Source organism: Anomaloglossus baeobatrachus, chromosome 3, assembly GCF_048569485.1.
Source record: "Anomaloglossus baeobatrachus isolate aAnoBae1 chromosome 3, aAnoBae1.hap1, whole genome shotgun sequence".
Taxonomy (NCBI): Eukaryota; Metazoa; Chordata; class Amphibia; order Anura; family Aromobatidae; genus Anomaloglossus; species Anomaloglossus baeobatrachus.
In genome coordinates this window covers 697,938,801-697,955,072 of record NC_134355.1, presented here as the reverse complement: position 1 = coordinate 697,955,072, position 16,272 = coordinate 697,938,801, and the positions used below count along the sequence as shown (strand labels likewise).

Sequence of the window (16,272 nt, the reverse complement as noted above, 5' to 3'; positions counted from 1 at the left end):
GCTCTCTAAATCTTTTTATGATAATAATGATGGCTCGTTAGTCTCCAGCAGGGTGGGGAATGCTGATGGTCATATTATTCTCAGTATCTAAGAAGCTTCCATTCTCTCCTCCCGGCCCCATATACATCTTCCCTGCAGAGGGTGCTGCAAAGTGCTCACAATCCATAACAAGGAGCAGAAAACACAAAGCGCCCCACAAACACCCCCAAGTATTCGGAAGATCTACTGAGATGCACCAATTCTCACCACACACCAGGCCCTGCGAGCTGTCTGACCCTTCTAAGCAGCAGGCCACATTTTCATTACTAGGGCTGGGTGGTGGTGATGGGGACAAACAACATCCATGGTAATGGACAGCTCAAGCACCAGGGGTCATGTTGGCTGGCTCGTCCACGTCGGGTCCACTGCTCCAGCACCTCTCTCTACTCCTTGAAGGATGTCCTCTACCACGTGGACACGGCTGTGCATCCGCAGCTGAGACTTGTATATGAATGTTCGGTGGCAGCGTGTGCACTGGTGGGGGCGGTCTCCGGCCATGTGGGTGCGTTGGTGGCGGTTGAGGTCAGAGTTCTGGCTGAAGCTTTTGGGGCACATGTTGCACTTGTGGGGTTTCTCACCGGTGTGAGTCCTCCGGTGATGGATGAGGTTAGAGCTGTGGGTGAAGGTCTTGCCGCACTCTGTGCATTGAAAGGGTCGCTCTCCGGTGTGCGTACGCTGGTGGTCTTTCAGCTGAGTGCTGCGGCTGAAACTCTTGGGGCACTTGAGGCACTGGTACGGCCTCTCTCCTGTGTGTGTCCTCTCATGCTCCCTTAGCTGAGTGCTGCGTAGGAAACTTTTCTCACAGTAAGGACATTTATACTGCTTGGCCATAGTGTGCTGATCCCCTTGGAGACCCCAGTCTATGGTGAAGAGTTGTGATGCTTCTTCAGAAGGCATCAGCGGCTGTGGCTGCACTGGGAGGCCTGAGGACGCTCCGCTGAGACGGGCATGCTTCTCCCTCTCCTCATCAAAATATCTCAACAGGTTCCCCACCAGTGTCTCAGGTAGAGGCTGCCCAGTTTCTATGTTCCTTACAAGACCTGGGGGATGATGCTCGAGGGCGACAACATCTGTCAGAAGGAAAAATGAGAAATATTACACAAGAAAACCGCATCACACACAACGTAACGCAGCAGACAGCAAATCCTGTCCTATAAACCTCACTGAGCTTTGCTTCTAATTTTTGTGGCCCAGTCACTTCCAAGGCTACAAACGACCCTGACATTGTAGAGTTGACGCAGGCACTCTACTGGGTGCTGAAATTGGTGATATACTGCGCCCTGAAACTAACATTCAACTCCTACAGCACAGTGAGAGATTGCTGAGAGCTAGCAGGAAAGCAGCCGAATCGCTAAGTGCAACAGCTCATAGAGTCCCATGGCTTTCAGTATCACCTCTACGCTGATGATATGCAGATCTACCTCTCTGGACCTGACATAACCTCCCTACTAACCAGAATCCCACAATGTCTGTCTGCTATTTCATCCTTTTTCTCTGCTCGATTCTTAAAACTGAACATGGACAAAACAGAATTCATTGTCCTCCTCCTCATCACTCAACCCCCCCACCTGACATATCCATCAATGTCAATGGCTGCCCACTTTCCCCAGTGGCACGCGCTCGCTGCCTGGCAGTAATCCTAGACTCTGATCTCTCTTTCAAGCCACACATCCAAGCCCTCTTCACCTCCTGCCGCCTCCAACTCAAAAATATTTCCCGGATCCGTACATTCCTTTCCCAAGAAGCTGCAAAAACCCTAGTACATGCCCTTATTATCTCCCGCCTGGATTATTGCAACCTCCTGCTCTGTGGCCTCCCTTCTAAGTCTTGCACCCCTCCAATATATCCTGAACTCTGCAGCCCACGTAATTCACCTCTCCCCTTGCTATTCCCCAGCTTCACCACTCTGCCAACCCCTTCACTTGCTTCCCATTGCCCAACGACTCCAGTTCAAAACACCAACCATGACCTACAAAGCCATCCACAACCTGTCTCCTCCCTACATCTGTGAACTAGTCTCCCGGTACTTACCTGCACGTAGCCTCAGATCCTCACAAGATCTCCTTCTCTACTCCCCTCTCATCTCCTCTTCCCAACATCGCATCCAAGATTTCTCCCGTGCCTCCCCCATACTCTGGAATGCTCTGCCACAACACATCAGACCCTCGCCTACCTTGACAAGCTTCAAAAGGAACCTGAAGACCCAGCTCTTCCGACAAGCCTACAACCCGCCGTAACCCTCAGTCTGATATAGCGCCGCACAACCAGCTCTACCCTCGCCTTCTGTATCCTCCCCCATCCCCTGTACACCGTGAGCCCTCGCGGGCAGGGACCTCTATCCTGTACCTACCTTGTATTGTTTATGATTATTGTACTTGTCCCTACTATGTGTTCCCCTTTCACATGTAAAGCGCCATGGAATAGATGGCGCTATAATAATAATAACAACTTTGGAAGTGACTCAAATATAAGATGCAACAATATGTCAAGGATCATCACGCGTAACCTTGTAACCGTACTACATCACATCTTTATTTTGCTCACCTCACTCGACAAGCCACCAAACGTCTCCTCTGTACCAACAGGGGACTCCACACATAAGACGAGACCACTCAGCAAGGCACAGTCACATACAGAGGAGGCATTGCCGGGGGCCGAACAGTCATCCTCAATCCCAATTTAGTGGCGAGTGGTGCATTACACATTGGAAATATATACCAGGCCCCCCTAGAGTGGACATGAGGCAAAAGCCGGGATAATAAACTAAAATAAAAACATTTTGAAAATAAATACACTAGAAGTGTCCATCAGTCTTATGTTGGTGAGGGCGAGTTGCCTCTGTCATCTGTGGCTCCAATATTTGACAGCCAGTCATCCATCCCACCCAGCGCTCCCATGGAGAAGGGGAGGGAGCTGCGATGGATGTTGTGGGCCTTTTTGAAGCTGTCCAACCACCCGTTCGAGGCTTTGAAGTCTTGGATACCCATGTCTCGGGCGATCTGCAGAGCCTTCTCCCGGATGATGCGACCAGATAAAGTGAGGTCTGTGTCCCGTATGGAGAGCAACCAATCCCACACAGCAGAGTTCAGCTTGTCGTTGGTGGTCCTGCGCCGCCGTCGGATACGATCTCCACTGACGTTGTTCTGCAGAGCGTCCAGCAGCTCCTCTCTCCGTTTTATGATTTGCACAATCTGTGCTCTGCTGACTCCGAACTGAGCAGCCAACGAGCCGACAGACTGGTTATTCTCGTAGGCGCAGAGGACCAGAATCTTGTCTCTCAGCTTCAGCCCATTCCGCTTGTGCGATGTTGCCTTGTCGCAGGGAGGCAGAGGCAGTTTTCCTGTGGATGGCATCAGCGATTGCGTCCCTTCGGGGCTGAGGGGTAGAGTCGATGCTGGAAGGGACAGGAATGAACGAGGTTACACGTCTGTGAGCTGGAGAGTTATCTGTATCCATCTCTTCCATAGCGGAGTGCAAGAACCAAACCGTTATGTCTGAACGTAAGTCAACAATGGCGGCACATAGGCATTATACACTATACCACAGAATACCAGCCATGGATGGGAGCTGGGAGGATGTAAAGGAGCAGTAAACTTCTAAAGAAACTCTAAAGAAAATGTCAAGCATCGTCCATGTCACCCATGCAATATAGCTAGACAAGCAGACAGACACACACTTACACATACTCTGGGTAAAAGTATGATTGGTACAAACTTTGCATATTTACTGAAGATCCTGTAAGTGATGACAGTAGATACCTAATGAGTGCGGATGCAGATACCGGACTCACCAAAGCGAGAAAGAATCTGTACTTCAAAGAATGAACCCAGACCAATCCGCCCAAGTGAAGCCCATCAACTAAGGCCGCTGTCACACATCCGGCTTTTCTTCACTTTGTCGTATCCGACGCGCTCCCGTAACGTGTATACAGTACAATGGCTGCGCAACAAGCTCCGGTCACGTCTTGTCATGTGACCGGAGCATGTGACCAGGAAGTTGCAGCGCGGCCATTGTACTGTATACACTGTACGGGAGCGCGCCGGATCCGACAAAGTGAAGAAAAGCCGGATGTGTGAAAGCGGCCTAAGCCTTGTGCTCCTCTTCTACCTCCACCCAGGCCCAATTCTTTCCTGCTTTGCATTCTCATCTGAGTTGTCGTTCTTTCCTTTTCTTCATTCATTGCCCAGCTCTTTTTTCCACTTCTTAGCTCACTCGTCTTAAGCTTCGATCGTTCCTCATCCTCTACTAATCTTCAAATTCAGAGCTCTGTACGACCCTTCTTCTTGTTCCCATCTCTGTGACTCTTCATACTTCACTTGGATTAAGTCCTTTCGGACTCTGCTCCTCCAAATTGAATTATTTCCTTCTCAAGTCTTCTTCGGTTAAGTGATTTCAATTCATACTCCTCGCATGTTCAAATCTCTTCTCGATGTCCTTCATTAGGGACAAGCTGGTCTGATCTTCTACAGTCTACTTCTTTCAACTCCTCTTGGGCTGACGTTTTGCCTGCAAGCAATTTATTACTATTCATCCCTTTGGTGGAGTTCTCCATCCCTCCTCCTGGTCTTCCTCTCGGGCAGCGTTTACGCTCCTTTACAGCCTCCCTCATTCCTTCTCAGCTTCTTAGGCAGTGATCATTCTCTTCTCACGCCTGGATTTCATCCTTCCCCCATTCCTAGCTTTCTTCTCTTCGGATGAGGTCTCTTGTCCTCTTTAGACTCTAATACAGAGGTCTTTCTTTATCTTCCTCCTGACGTCCTGAGCTTTAATTTCTTGTGATCCTTGTTATGTACATACTTTTTTCTCATTCTATCAGAATGTGGAGAGTGGATCCCGCTGTGATTGGTGGCACCACCTTTTACATTTGTTATCTCAGATGCATGTTCCCAGATTTATCAGTGGAATCAATTATCTTGCATTCCTTGTCTTCGTTTATAGCGGATCACTGTCCCGAGTGTCCGGGAAGCACAGGCTGTGGCTGAGAGTCCAGGAGAACGCTGAATGGCACACGACGGTGCTGTATTCTTCTTCACGAGAACCATTTTTAGGTCAACACCATTTGGCACAGGGTTGAGCCCTCAGACGCGTTTCCTGTACTTCTGATTTGCCCTCTCAATTCTGTTGGACTGAGCTCTTCCCTCCTCCAGGCTACTCGCACACTTTCCACATCTTTTTTTTAATCTTGGCATATTCTCAACTCTTTGAGTACCGTCCTCGCCATTCAGCCAGGACATGTACACACGTCCAATTAATAGAGAACTTGACAAGCCCTGCCCCTGCCTTACATCACATAGGTGCAGAACAGAAGCCCTGAGCCACACAGATTGTGATTATTTAGGCAGAATGTGCCCCCTACTGGGCAGTGGTAGGGATTTGCAGCCTTGTGCTTTTAGATGGCTACATACATCATATCAAAGTAGTAACTCTCTGGACTTCAGTAACTGGCATCTAATCCTTTGCTTTGCTCACCCATTATAATATTGAGTTGATGTTACAGATAAGTTATAGCCTACTAAAGCTTTATACATGCAAACCATCTGCTCACCGTCCATGGCTGGCAGTGCGCAGTCCTCCGGAGGACAGCTGAGCTCCCCGGTCATTACTCCTTCTTCTTGCTTGATCCACAAAGCCAGCTCAGGGTTAAACACCGCACTGCCTGGAAAGGAGAAAGGAAGTTCACATCAACAATAAGAACTGAGACGAAAAAAACGTTTGAGCCATCAGGCGACCATGGAGGCCGAGGTGGCAGACAGAAGCATGTTGTGAGATCGGTGTACGCATTTATTCGGACTTGCCCTGGATGATATCAGCTGAGATTGTCGCACATTGTGACGGCCACTGAACGAATGTGGCAAGGATCACATAAAATAACCTATAATGTCAGTTACTGGCAGGCTCATCAGTTACATTTTTGCTACCACTGTGCCTAGCTCTCAGGCAGCAAACTCCCTACTTCCCAGCAAGTTAAGCATCTGTATAATATCTGCGAGGCAGAACACATAGGAAAATGAGGCGTTTGTACAGTGCGATATAATGAAAAGTCATACATCTTGGCAAGAATAATGAAAAGAGCATATACAGCATGAGAGGAATAGAGCTATCCAACAGCATGTGTGAAAAAGACTTAGGTATACAAATAGATCACAGACTGCACAGGAGTCAACAGTGTGACGCAGCAGCAAAAAAGGCAAACACCATTCTAGGATGTATTAACAGAAGCATACGTCTAGATCACGTGAAGTCATTATCCCCCTTTACTCCTCTTTGGTCAGACCTCATCTGGAATATTGTGTCCAGTTCTGGGCACCACATTTTAAAAAAAAAAGACATCAACAAACTGGAGCAAGATCAGAGAAGAGTGACCAGAATGGTGACTGGTCTGCAAACCATGTCCTATGAGGAACGGTTACAGGATTTAGGATTGTTTAGCTGCAAAAGAGAAGACTGAGAGGAGACCTAATAGCAGTCTACAAATATCTTACAGGCTGTCACACTGTAGAGCTATCAGTTTTATTCTCATTTTCACAAGGAAAGACTAGAAGCAATGGGATGAAACTGACGGGGAGGAGACACAGATTAGATATTAGAAAAAACTTTTTGACAGTGAGGGTGATTAACGAGTGGAACAGGCTGCCACGACAGGTGGTGAGGTCTCCTTCAATGGGAGTCTTTAAAAAGAGGTTGGACGGAGTAATCTGGGATGATTTAGTGAATCCTGCTTTGAGCAGGGGGTTGGACGAGAAGACCCAGGAGGTCCGTTCTAACTCTACCATTCTAAGATATACAAAAAAAGTCATATAATGCGATATATCAGGTGCTGTGCATCACAGGGTGTCCTGACATCCACTCACTAGAGTCTTCCTCTTCTCCTGCTTCCATCTTCGGGGCGGACGTCTGGCAGCTCTGCTCATTGCTCATGTTCTCCAGTTTCACCCTTAGTAAAAGGTCAGGTTTGACAGGCGGGAGCTCAGGTGCAGGCTCTGCACAGTTCAAAACGTTGTCTTCTAACTTGTGTGAGACGGGTCTCCAAGCTGTGAACAAAGAACAGGGATAAGAGAGGCCATGCCATGGAGCCGAGCGGCCACGGGAAGAGGAGGCGTCACTTACAGTGAGTTGAGACCTCTGTCGCATCATGGGATCCGTAGTAAGGTTCATCTGACTGCTGGATCCGCACCAAGATACTGGGATTTGCAATCTCATAACCTACAGAGAAAAGATGAGAAGAACTCCAGTTGTGACCAACCCCTCCACCTAAATCACATGGCTCCATATTGGCTCCTCACCAGCATATAACCACACTGTACTGACCTCTCCCCCTTCAGCACACAACCAAGACACTGTCAACACCTCACTCTCGAGCACACAACCAACCAAAACACAGTTGACTCCTCACTCTCGAGCACACACCCAACCAAAACATTGTCAACTCCTCCCCCCCAGAACACAACCAATCAAAAAACTGAACTCCTCCCCCTCCAACACACACCCAACCAAACTATGGTTGACTCCTTTCCCTACAGCATACACCCAACCAAAACACTGTTGACTCCTGTCGAGCAAACAACCAACCAAAACACGGTACACGCCTCACTCTCGAGCACACACCCAACCAAACTGCGGTTGACCCCTCCCCATCCAGCACACAACTAACTAAAACATGGTTGACTCCTACCCCTGAAGCATACACCCAACCAAAACACTGTCGACTCCTCCCCCACCACCACACAACCAACCAAAACACTGTAGACTCTTCACTCTCGAGCATACACCCAACCAAACTACGGTTGACTCCTACCCCTGCAGCATACACCCAACCAAAACACTGTTGACTCTTCACTCAAGCACACTCTGTGTCAACTCCCCAGCCTTGTTCCGACTTCTCCCCCTCACATACAGATTCCTCCTTCTTCAGACTACTTCCAGCATCTCCTCCCTTAAATATTCCACAATTAGGGAAGCTTACCTAGTGCAGAAAGGGCCCCATGTATTTCTTTCATGACATTGCGGTACAGCTTCCTCTGCCAGTCCGCCAGCAGCTCCCAGTCCCGCAAGGAGAAGTAGACCGCCACATCGTTAAACGTCACTGTTCCCTGTAGGAGGAAAGTAATCATTGCCTCAGTTGTCTATGAAGGCACTGTGTTTACTGGACAGAACACCGAAACAGGCAGAACAGACCACAAATCAGGGTCCTAGGGGCGCGGAGACACCTGCACTTTGTATGTTTCACAGCCAAATTCTGCTTCCAGGACAGGTTGGCTTTGGCTAAGAAAAGAATACTGTGGTGATTGGGTGTCAGCCAGGGCTGTGGAGTCGGTAAGGCAAACCTCCGAATCCTCAATTTCACGGATTCCGACTCCATCATACATCACTCATATTTGTGATAAATTTACTGTAGTAATATGGTGACACCTGGCTTTTAATCATCTTTATGATACAATAATCAAGATATTTAGATAGAACATAAATATATTTATTGGATACAAGTTTAGAACACAAAAACTTTAATAAATCGTAAATATGCAATACATTATACATTAAGTGGGGAAAAACAGTTTAACAAAAACGTACGTAATAACATTTGTGCCGTCTATGAATTTAATCTGAGAAATAGTATGGCCTCCATCAGATCCTCATTCATAGATGACCCCATTATTTTAAGGCTAGTGAACAGCCTCTCTACAGTAACTTGGGGTGGTAGTAAAGCGGTGACCACATGTGCAACATCTCTAACATCAGGATATAAAGGAATTGCCTCATGCACAGTCAATTTTGATGAACAATTGAACTGTTCTACTTCTTGGAGAACAAGTGAAAAATTTTGTTGAAATATGGTCAATCTGTTTGCTATGGGAGTGGAATGTTTTTTCCTGCGGGAACGCTTTGCTGCTCCAGATCGTCCAAATGCATTTCAAAACTTAAATCCTCATCTAATGAGGATGAAGATACGGCAGCAGTAGCACTGGATGACACAATTCCTCATGTGATAAGGAAGATACGGCAGCAGAAGCCCTGGATGACATAAGTCCTCATCTGATGAGATGAAGATATGGCAGCAGGAGCCCTGGCGGGATCCAAGTCCTCTTGCGAGTGGCAGTCCTGTAGCCGCTCATCCTAACTGCTACCTCAGTCAGATCTTCTTAGAGCTTCTTTTCCTTTAGTAAGCTGTTGATCATCAAGTAGTATACGATGACTTAGGTCCACAAACAGCTGCCAGAAGAATTTTATTTTCCAATAGCTGTGTCTCTCTCCGTTTCATTGAAGCAGAAATGTCATCTGCAATTTAACCTCTTCTTTGGGACAGGAAAAACAGCAAGTTCTTACTCTACTTTATGAAAATGCCAGGAGTTAAATCCTCAGCTTGTAATTTTTTAGTAGGAGATGAAGCAATTCCTTCAATTCAGCCACCTGTGCCCATTGATTTTCATTTAGGGTTACCTGAGGGTCGGCCAGGTCTATAAGAAAGGGTTTCAGCTCAAGCAATCGCTCAATCATTAAATAAATGCTGCCCCACCAGAAACCCTAAAATTGATTCCATTTTGAAGAGATGTGCTGGCAAAGGGGCAATTGTCGATCAAGGCCCCTTTGCCAGCACGTCTCTTCAAAATGGAATCAATTTTAGGGGTTCTGGCGGCAATAACCAATTTCCTCACTTTGTCAATCTGAGTTGCATCATGTACCTCCTGCAGACGATCTATTATTGCCGGCTACAGCGTGTGCACACCACAGCGCATGTGATAAATAGGAGATGTGAAGCTGCTTCAACAAGATCATCTCATTGTAAAGGATCGTTCTACTGTTTATTGAAAGTGTAGACTTGCTTTAAGAAGTAGTGAGATGAACGCAGGCGTTCCTTCCTTCCCAGTGTGCTTTTAACCTTATCTGTAGAGCAGGAGCTTCACTACTTATATCATGGAGCTTAAGTGCAGCACAGATTCATCTCAGCTAAAAGGTCGAGATCCTCAGATCAGGAATAGAACAGACAGTTATAGGACATTTCATAACTTTCCCAAATTCTTATGAAAAAATATTCATCATATACTGCACTGGACCCAATTATTATATATTTTAGGAGTCAGAGTGGGTCCATTTTATACCGACTCCACCAAATTAGCCACAGCCTCCGCCTCCACAGCCCTGCTAATTATCTCCCTAATCCATCTTGCTAGTGTGGATTTTGAAGCCTTAAACCCTTTCCTATTACTCTGAAGTGACACAAATAAAGATTTGCCCTTCCTCCAGGTATTAGTAACTGACAGACTCCCTTTTAGGCTGGGGCCAGACGAGCGTAATGCTCGTGATGCGAGAGCATCGGATGCGATATGCTAATGACCCTCGGCTCCTGCTTTGCTGCGAGTATGAGCCGAGCGTCATTATACAGTGATCCGATCCCAGGGTCAGATCTCAGCTGTGGAGGAGAGGGATAGAGAGTAATTTCCCCATCTCCTCCATTATCAGCTGAGGTTTTATTATATACACACGTTTTAAATTTAAATAATCTATCAAGACCGAGCTTATCAAGACTGGATATATTGGATGCGATCTATTGCATCTTTCCAGCTTATGCAATTATCCCACTGCACTCCGGTGTCATCCGAGTGTAGTGCAATGTTTCACTCGCACCATAGACTTGCATGTGAATACGGATCGGATTACACCTGCAGCATGCTGCGACCATTTTCTTGGAAGAATTAGGGTTGAGGAAAAAAAACTGCAGATGGGAACATCCCCATAGAGTGACATGGGTCCGAGTGGAATGCGATTTTTTCGCACACGACCCTTACCCTTAAGAAACGAGTCACATCTAAGGAATGCAACTTTTCCTCCTGGATTAATTTGGATTAATCACAAAATGATGGAAGGAAAATCTCCTGGGATCTATGGATTCTTGAAATCACCTTCGGGAGATACGCAGGGTCTGGTTTTAAAATTACTCTATGCTTAAACTGCATAAGGCTATGTGCCCAAGGGACAATGTACCCACGGACTTTCCAGCATGTTTCCCGCAGCTGCTCCCCGGAATCCGCAGCTATCCATTGCTGCGGGTTCCGAGCATTTTTGTTGCGGTAAACCTGCGGGACAAGTGTGGAAATACCTGCGGAATTCCCGGCCTCTATCTCCATAGTGGAGGAGCGGGAATTCTGCAGATATTTCCGCATGAATAATTGACATGCAGTTACATGCGGCTGCGGGACATCCGCAGCATATTCCACAGCCGCACATACCGCAGCATGGACACAGCACTCCCCAAATCCCATAGGAAAACATGGGAAGTGTCTGTACTTGCTAAAACCTGTGGATTTATTTAGAAAATTCAGATAAATCTGCAGGTTTTCTGTGGCAAAATCCGCAGATAAGTTGTCCCGTGGGTACATAGCCTAAAGGGAGGCTCTATCGATAGAGCCTGGAGGTCACTAACCCTTCAGGCAGATGTCAGCTGTGCAGATGATTGTCTTTAATGATGGACATTTTACAGATATTGATTGTATTGGCTCAAACTGAGCATTTGTTAGAGCTCTCAGAACAAGATTGAGATCCCATGAGGGCAAAGCTACACTACGAATAGGTCAAGACCTGGAACAAGCCTTGATGAATCAGGCAATCAAGCGGTCTCCTGCTAGATCATAATTATACTGAGATCCAAGAGCCGACACCTGAACCTTCAGAGTACTGACCGACAGTCAATGTTCTAAACCTTTCTGAAGGAATTTCAAAATAGAGGCAATTGGTACCGAGCACTCCAGATTTGATCCTGTAGAGCAGGGGTGGGGAACCTCCAGCCCGCGGGCCGTATGCGGCCCGCGACGACTTTTTCTGCGGCCCCCGGGCTGATTCCCGGGAACTGTAGTGCTGGGGCGGCAGCCGCATCTTACTGGCTGCTGGCCCTTTAAAACCCCACACAGCGCGTTCAATGCTGAACGCTGCATTTCCTGCCTACGTGAGGACGTACTTTGTAGGTGGGGTCGGCGTGAGGGGCGTTAAAATCAAAAGGAGAGGATTGACTGCCAATCATCCCCCAAGTCGTCTTACTGTGCCGGCAGCGCTCTGTGCCCAGCGGCGGTGGCTCCCTGTGCCCAGCGGTTGCGGCGGCGGCTCCCTGTGCCCGGCGGAGGTGGCGGCTCCCTGTGCCCGGCGGTTGCGGCGGCAGCTCCCTGTGCCCGGCGGTTGCGGCGGCGGCTCCCTGTGCCCGGCGGTGGCTCCCTGTGCCCAGCGGCTACCTGTGCCTGGCGGCTGCTCCTCTCTGTGCCCGGTGGCTGCCTGAGCCCAGCGGTTGCGGCGGCGGCTCCCTGTTCCCGGCGGTTGCGGCTCCCTGTGCACGGCGGCTACCTGTGCCCGGCGGCAGCTGCTTCTCTCTGTGCCCGGCGGCTCCCTGTGCCCAGCAGTTGCGGCGGCGGCTCCCTGTGCCCAGCGGCGAAGGAGGCTGCTCCTCTCTGTGCCCGGCGGCAGAGCCCTCCGTGCCCGCAACCACCTCCAGCGCTCTGTGATCCCAGCCTCCCCCAGTTCTCTAACTACCTCCAAGCTCATCCGAGTCTGCCTGTGCCCCGAGCGCTCTGTACCTCCAGTGCCCCTCTTTCTCCCCAGTGTTCTGTGCCTCCCCGAGTGATCTGTGCCCCCCCAGTGATCTGTGCCTCCCTCCAGTCTCCCTAGTGATCTGTGCCCCCCAGTGATCTGTGCCCCCCTCAGTTTTCTGTGCCCCCCCAGTCTACCCAGTGATCTGTGCCCCCCAGTCTCCCCAGTGATCTGTGCCCCCCTCAGTTTTCTGTGCCCCCCCCAGTCTACCCAGTGATCTGTGCCCCCCAGTCTCCCCAGTGATCTGTGCCCCCCTCAGTTTTCTGTGCCCTCCCCAGTCTACCCAGTGATCTGTGCCCCCCCCAGTGTTCTGTACCTCCCCCAGTCTACCCAGTGATCTGTGCCCCCCAGTCTCCTCAGTGATCTGTGCCCCCCAGTCTCCTCAGTGATCTGTGCCCCCCAGTCTCCCCAGTGATCTGTGCCCCCCCAGTCTCCCCAGTGATCTGTGCCCCCCCAGTCTCCCAGTGATCTGTGCCCCCCAGTCTCCCAGTGATCTGTGCCCCCCCAGTCTCCCCAGTGATCTGTGCCCCCCCAGTCTCCCCAGTGATCTGTGCCCCCCCAGTCTCCCCAGTGACCTGTGCCCCCCCAGTCTCCCCAGTGACCTGTGCCCCCCCAGTCTCCCCAGTGACCTGTGCCCCCCCAGTCTCCCCAGTGACCTGTGCCCCCCCAGTCTCCCCAGTGACCTGTGCCCCCCCAGTCTCCCCAGTGACCTGTGCCCCCCCAGTCTCCCCAGTGACCTGTGCCCCCCCAGTGACCTGTGCCCCCCCAGTGATCTGTGCCCCCCAATGTGTTCTGTGCCTCCCCCCAGTCTCCCGTGCCCCCCAGTCTCCCCAGTGATCTGTGCCCCCCCCAGTGTTCTGTGCCCCCCCCAGTCTCCCTAGTGATCTATGCACCCCTAGTGATCTGTGCCCCCCCAGTCTCCCCAGTGATCTGTGCCCCCCCAGTCTCCCCAGTGATCTCTGTGCCCTGAGCCTCTCCCAGTTCTGTCTGTGCCTTCAGCCTCTCCCATTCTTCTGTGCCATCTGTGTCCCCAGCGTCCCCCTGATTTGTCTGTGCCTCCAGCCTCTCCCATCATTCTCTGTTCCCCCAGGGCTCTCTGTGTCCCTCCGGCATCCCCCAGGGCTGTTTGCCCCCGGCTATTTATATAACCCCAGCAATGTTTGTGCCCCCAGCTATGTCTGTGTAACCCAGTGATGTGTATATACCCCCAGTGAAGTCTGTGCCGCCCAGTGATGTGTATGTACCCCCAGTGACGTCTATGCCCTGCTGCTTCCCTAGTGATGTATATTCCTCCCAGCCCTCCCCAGCAATGTTTATGCCCCCCCAGCTATGTTTGTGCTCCCCATCAATGATGTATGTATCCCCCAGTGATGTATGTACCCCCCAATGATGTCTATGCCCCCAGCCTCCCCAGTGATCTATATTCCTTCCAACCCTCCCCTGTGATGTATATACAGAAGTCCCAGCCAACTCAAACCTGGAAAAGCAGTTGTGTAAAGCAAAAAGATCAATATCGCCTAATATTACAGCTGCACCAAAGAGTAGAAGCTCCGGCCGCCACAGTGAGTTAATTGTTTGACTAAATAATTAGGGTAATTTTCAAGTTGAAAATTTTGTGCGGCCCCCGAAGGTTGGTAAAAATTTCTAAATGGCCCCCGGCAGAAAAAAGATTCCCCACCCCTGCCGTAGAGGAAGTCTTCCAAGTTCTACTATAGATTCCTGTGGTAACTGGTTTCCTACTCTGTATGAGGGTAGAGGAGATTAGATTGGGGGGAAACCCTCTATTCTTCAGTAGCGCTCACTCAAATTCCATGCCGTCAGATGCAACCTGCGCGAGAAGGTCTGGACATTTGGGCAGTACCCATAGACTGGCTCATGTCCCCCCTTGGTGATTCAAATAAGCCATTTTCTTGGGAAGAGCCTCTGAACATGAAACCCCTTCCTCCTTCCTTTTGGGCGGGCCAACCGCACTCATTTTTAGGGGGACCTTTTTGTCTATACTTCTTCCAATAGGACCTCTTAAATGTGGGAAAGGACAGGTTTGGAAAGCCCTTCTTCCTGTCCCCTGCCTTCTCCAAAATATCATCCAGAAATGGAACAGAAATTCCCCTTGACGCGGGATTGAGCAGTTTTGATTTTGTTTCCATGTCCCCTGGCCAGCAATTTAACCACAAGGCTCTTCTCGCAGAGTTAGGCAAGGCTGCTGATCTAGCTGCGAGCCTAGTTGAGTGGGCCAAGACATCAGAGAGAAAGACAGTTGTTACGCGCATCAGAGGAATTGTAGACAGGAAGTCATCTCTAGGTACTTTATTTTTAAGTTGGTACTCTAAATGATCCAACCAGACCACAAGGGATCTGGCCATGCATGTGGCAGCTATTGCTGGTTTCAAGGCCCCCGCCAATGATTCCCAGGAATTTGTAAGAAAATGATTGGCCTTCCTGTCTACAGGATATTTAAGAGATCCCATATTCCCAAAGGACAGATAAAACGTTTTAGACTTTGCTACCACCACGTCTAGTTCGGGGCCTTGTCCCAGGAATAACAAGCAGCTTCTTCACATGGGATTTTCTCTTGAAGGCTTCAGGAATGGAGCCCCTCTTATTGTTTTTTTTCCCCATTCTTTTGAATTCGGGACCTGAACTTTATCACCAACAGAGGAGCATCGCTTGTTTACTCTAGGCCCCCAAACATGACCTCCTGTATTGGATGCTGAGCTTTTTCCTCAGAAATGCCCCTGGTGGACCTGAGTGCCTTCATAAGCTGGCTTGTATTTTCTACAGGAAACCACTGTCCTCCCCCTGTGTCACTATCAGATGTTGTAGAAGAAAAATAATCTGAGGATGCGCACTACCCTTCCGACTTGTCTGACTCCTCAGAGACAGCAGAAGATCACCTGGATTGTTTAAGACTATCCTTCCCTCCGTGTGACAGGGACATTACAGAGCTCCAAACCTCCGCCCTAATGATGGATGTTAGGTCTGAGGCAAATCCAGGGGTCTCCTCCCACAGGGTCTGTTCTATACATCCCTGGCAGAGTCTCTTTGGCCAACTCCTTCTTACGAAGAGCAGACTCCTTGTTTTTGGATGAACACTTCCTAGGTTTCTCCTGATTCTAAAAAAACAAGAAAAAAACCCGGCAAACCCCTTTACAAAGTGAACTTGCACGAAGATCACTGACCACTCAGATGTAAAGAGAGGGTACTGGACCAGGAGAAGGAATCATGTCGCCTGACAAGCCTTGTCTGGAGGCTTCTCTTTTGTTGGGTCTGCTTGAACTATGGCTTTGCTGGCTGGATCTGGTGTCACTTCTCCTGGAAAGTTTCCTAGTGGACCCAGAGCCATTTAGGTTCCGACAACGAAGAAGCAGCTGCAGGGTCTTGTGCCGCTTCTGCTGATGATGGATGGTCTTTAGTACTGGCATAGGCTGCTGCTACTCATCCATCCTGCTGGAGGGGTCAGACTGAAGCACACCGCTATCCCGGCAGTGTCACCGCCATTTAAGGGAGGGAGCGCTCGACAGCCTCTTCCAGCATGCCTCCCCGGTCCACCTGACTTCCTGCTACTGATGTCTTTGGTCCCGCAACGTCATCAGGGCGCGCCACTAGGACACTCTTCACACATATGAGGCGTGCTGCGATGGCTGCCACACACAAGCTGGCGCCACT

At 49.5% G+C, this 16,272-nt stretch overlaps 1 protein-coding gene across 1 annotated transcript; it reads right to left on the bottom strand.

The window, feature by feature from the left end:
• Positions 1 to 2,534: 2,534 nt before the first annotated feature.
• Positions 2,535 to 15,949, bottom strand: LOC142297461 (uncharacterized). Its single transcript, XM_075341687.1, has 7 exons — positions 15,836 to 15,949; positions 15,615 to 15,719; positions 8,003 to 8,129; positions 7,147 to 7,242; positions 6,891 to 7,070; positions 5,585 to 5,695; positions 2,535 to 3,433 (listed from the first exon to the last, which is right to left on the bottom strand). The coding sequence occupies exons 1-7, from the start codon at positions 15,947 to 15,949 to the stop codon at positions 2,853 to 2,855; spliced, it is 1,314 nt and encodes a 437-aa protein (XP_075197802.1). The 3' UTR covers positions 2,535 to 2,852.
• Positions 15,950 to 16,272: the final 323 nt, after the last annotated feature.

What these genes read in the sequence shown, in the direction of transcription:
- LOC142297461 (XM_075341687.1), bottom strand. Translation starts at nt 15,949, where the DNA reads ATGGCTCTGGGTCCACTAGGAAACTTTCCAGGAGAAGTGACACCAGAT. An exon ending in CTCCAGACAAGGCTTGTCAG is followed by an intron (nt 15,720 to 15,835) that starts GCGACATGATTC and finishes TTGTTTTTTTAG; the next exon opens with AATCAGGAGAAACCTAGGAA. An exon ending in GACAGAGGTCTCAACTCACT is followed by an intron (nt 7,071 to 7,146) that starts GTAAGTGACGCC and finishes CTTTGTTCACAG; the next exon opens with CTTGGAGACCCGTCTCACAC.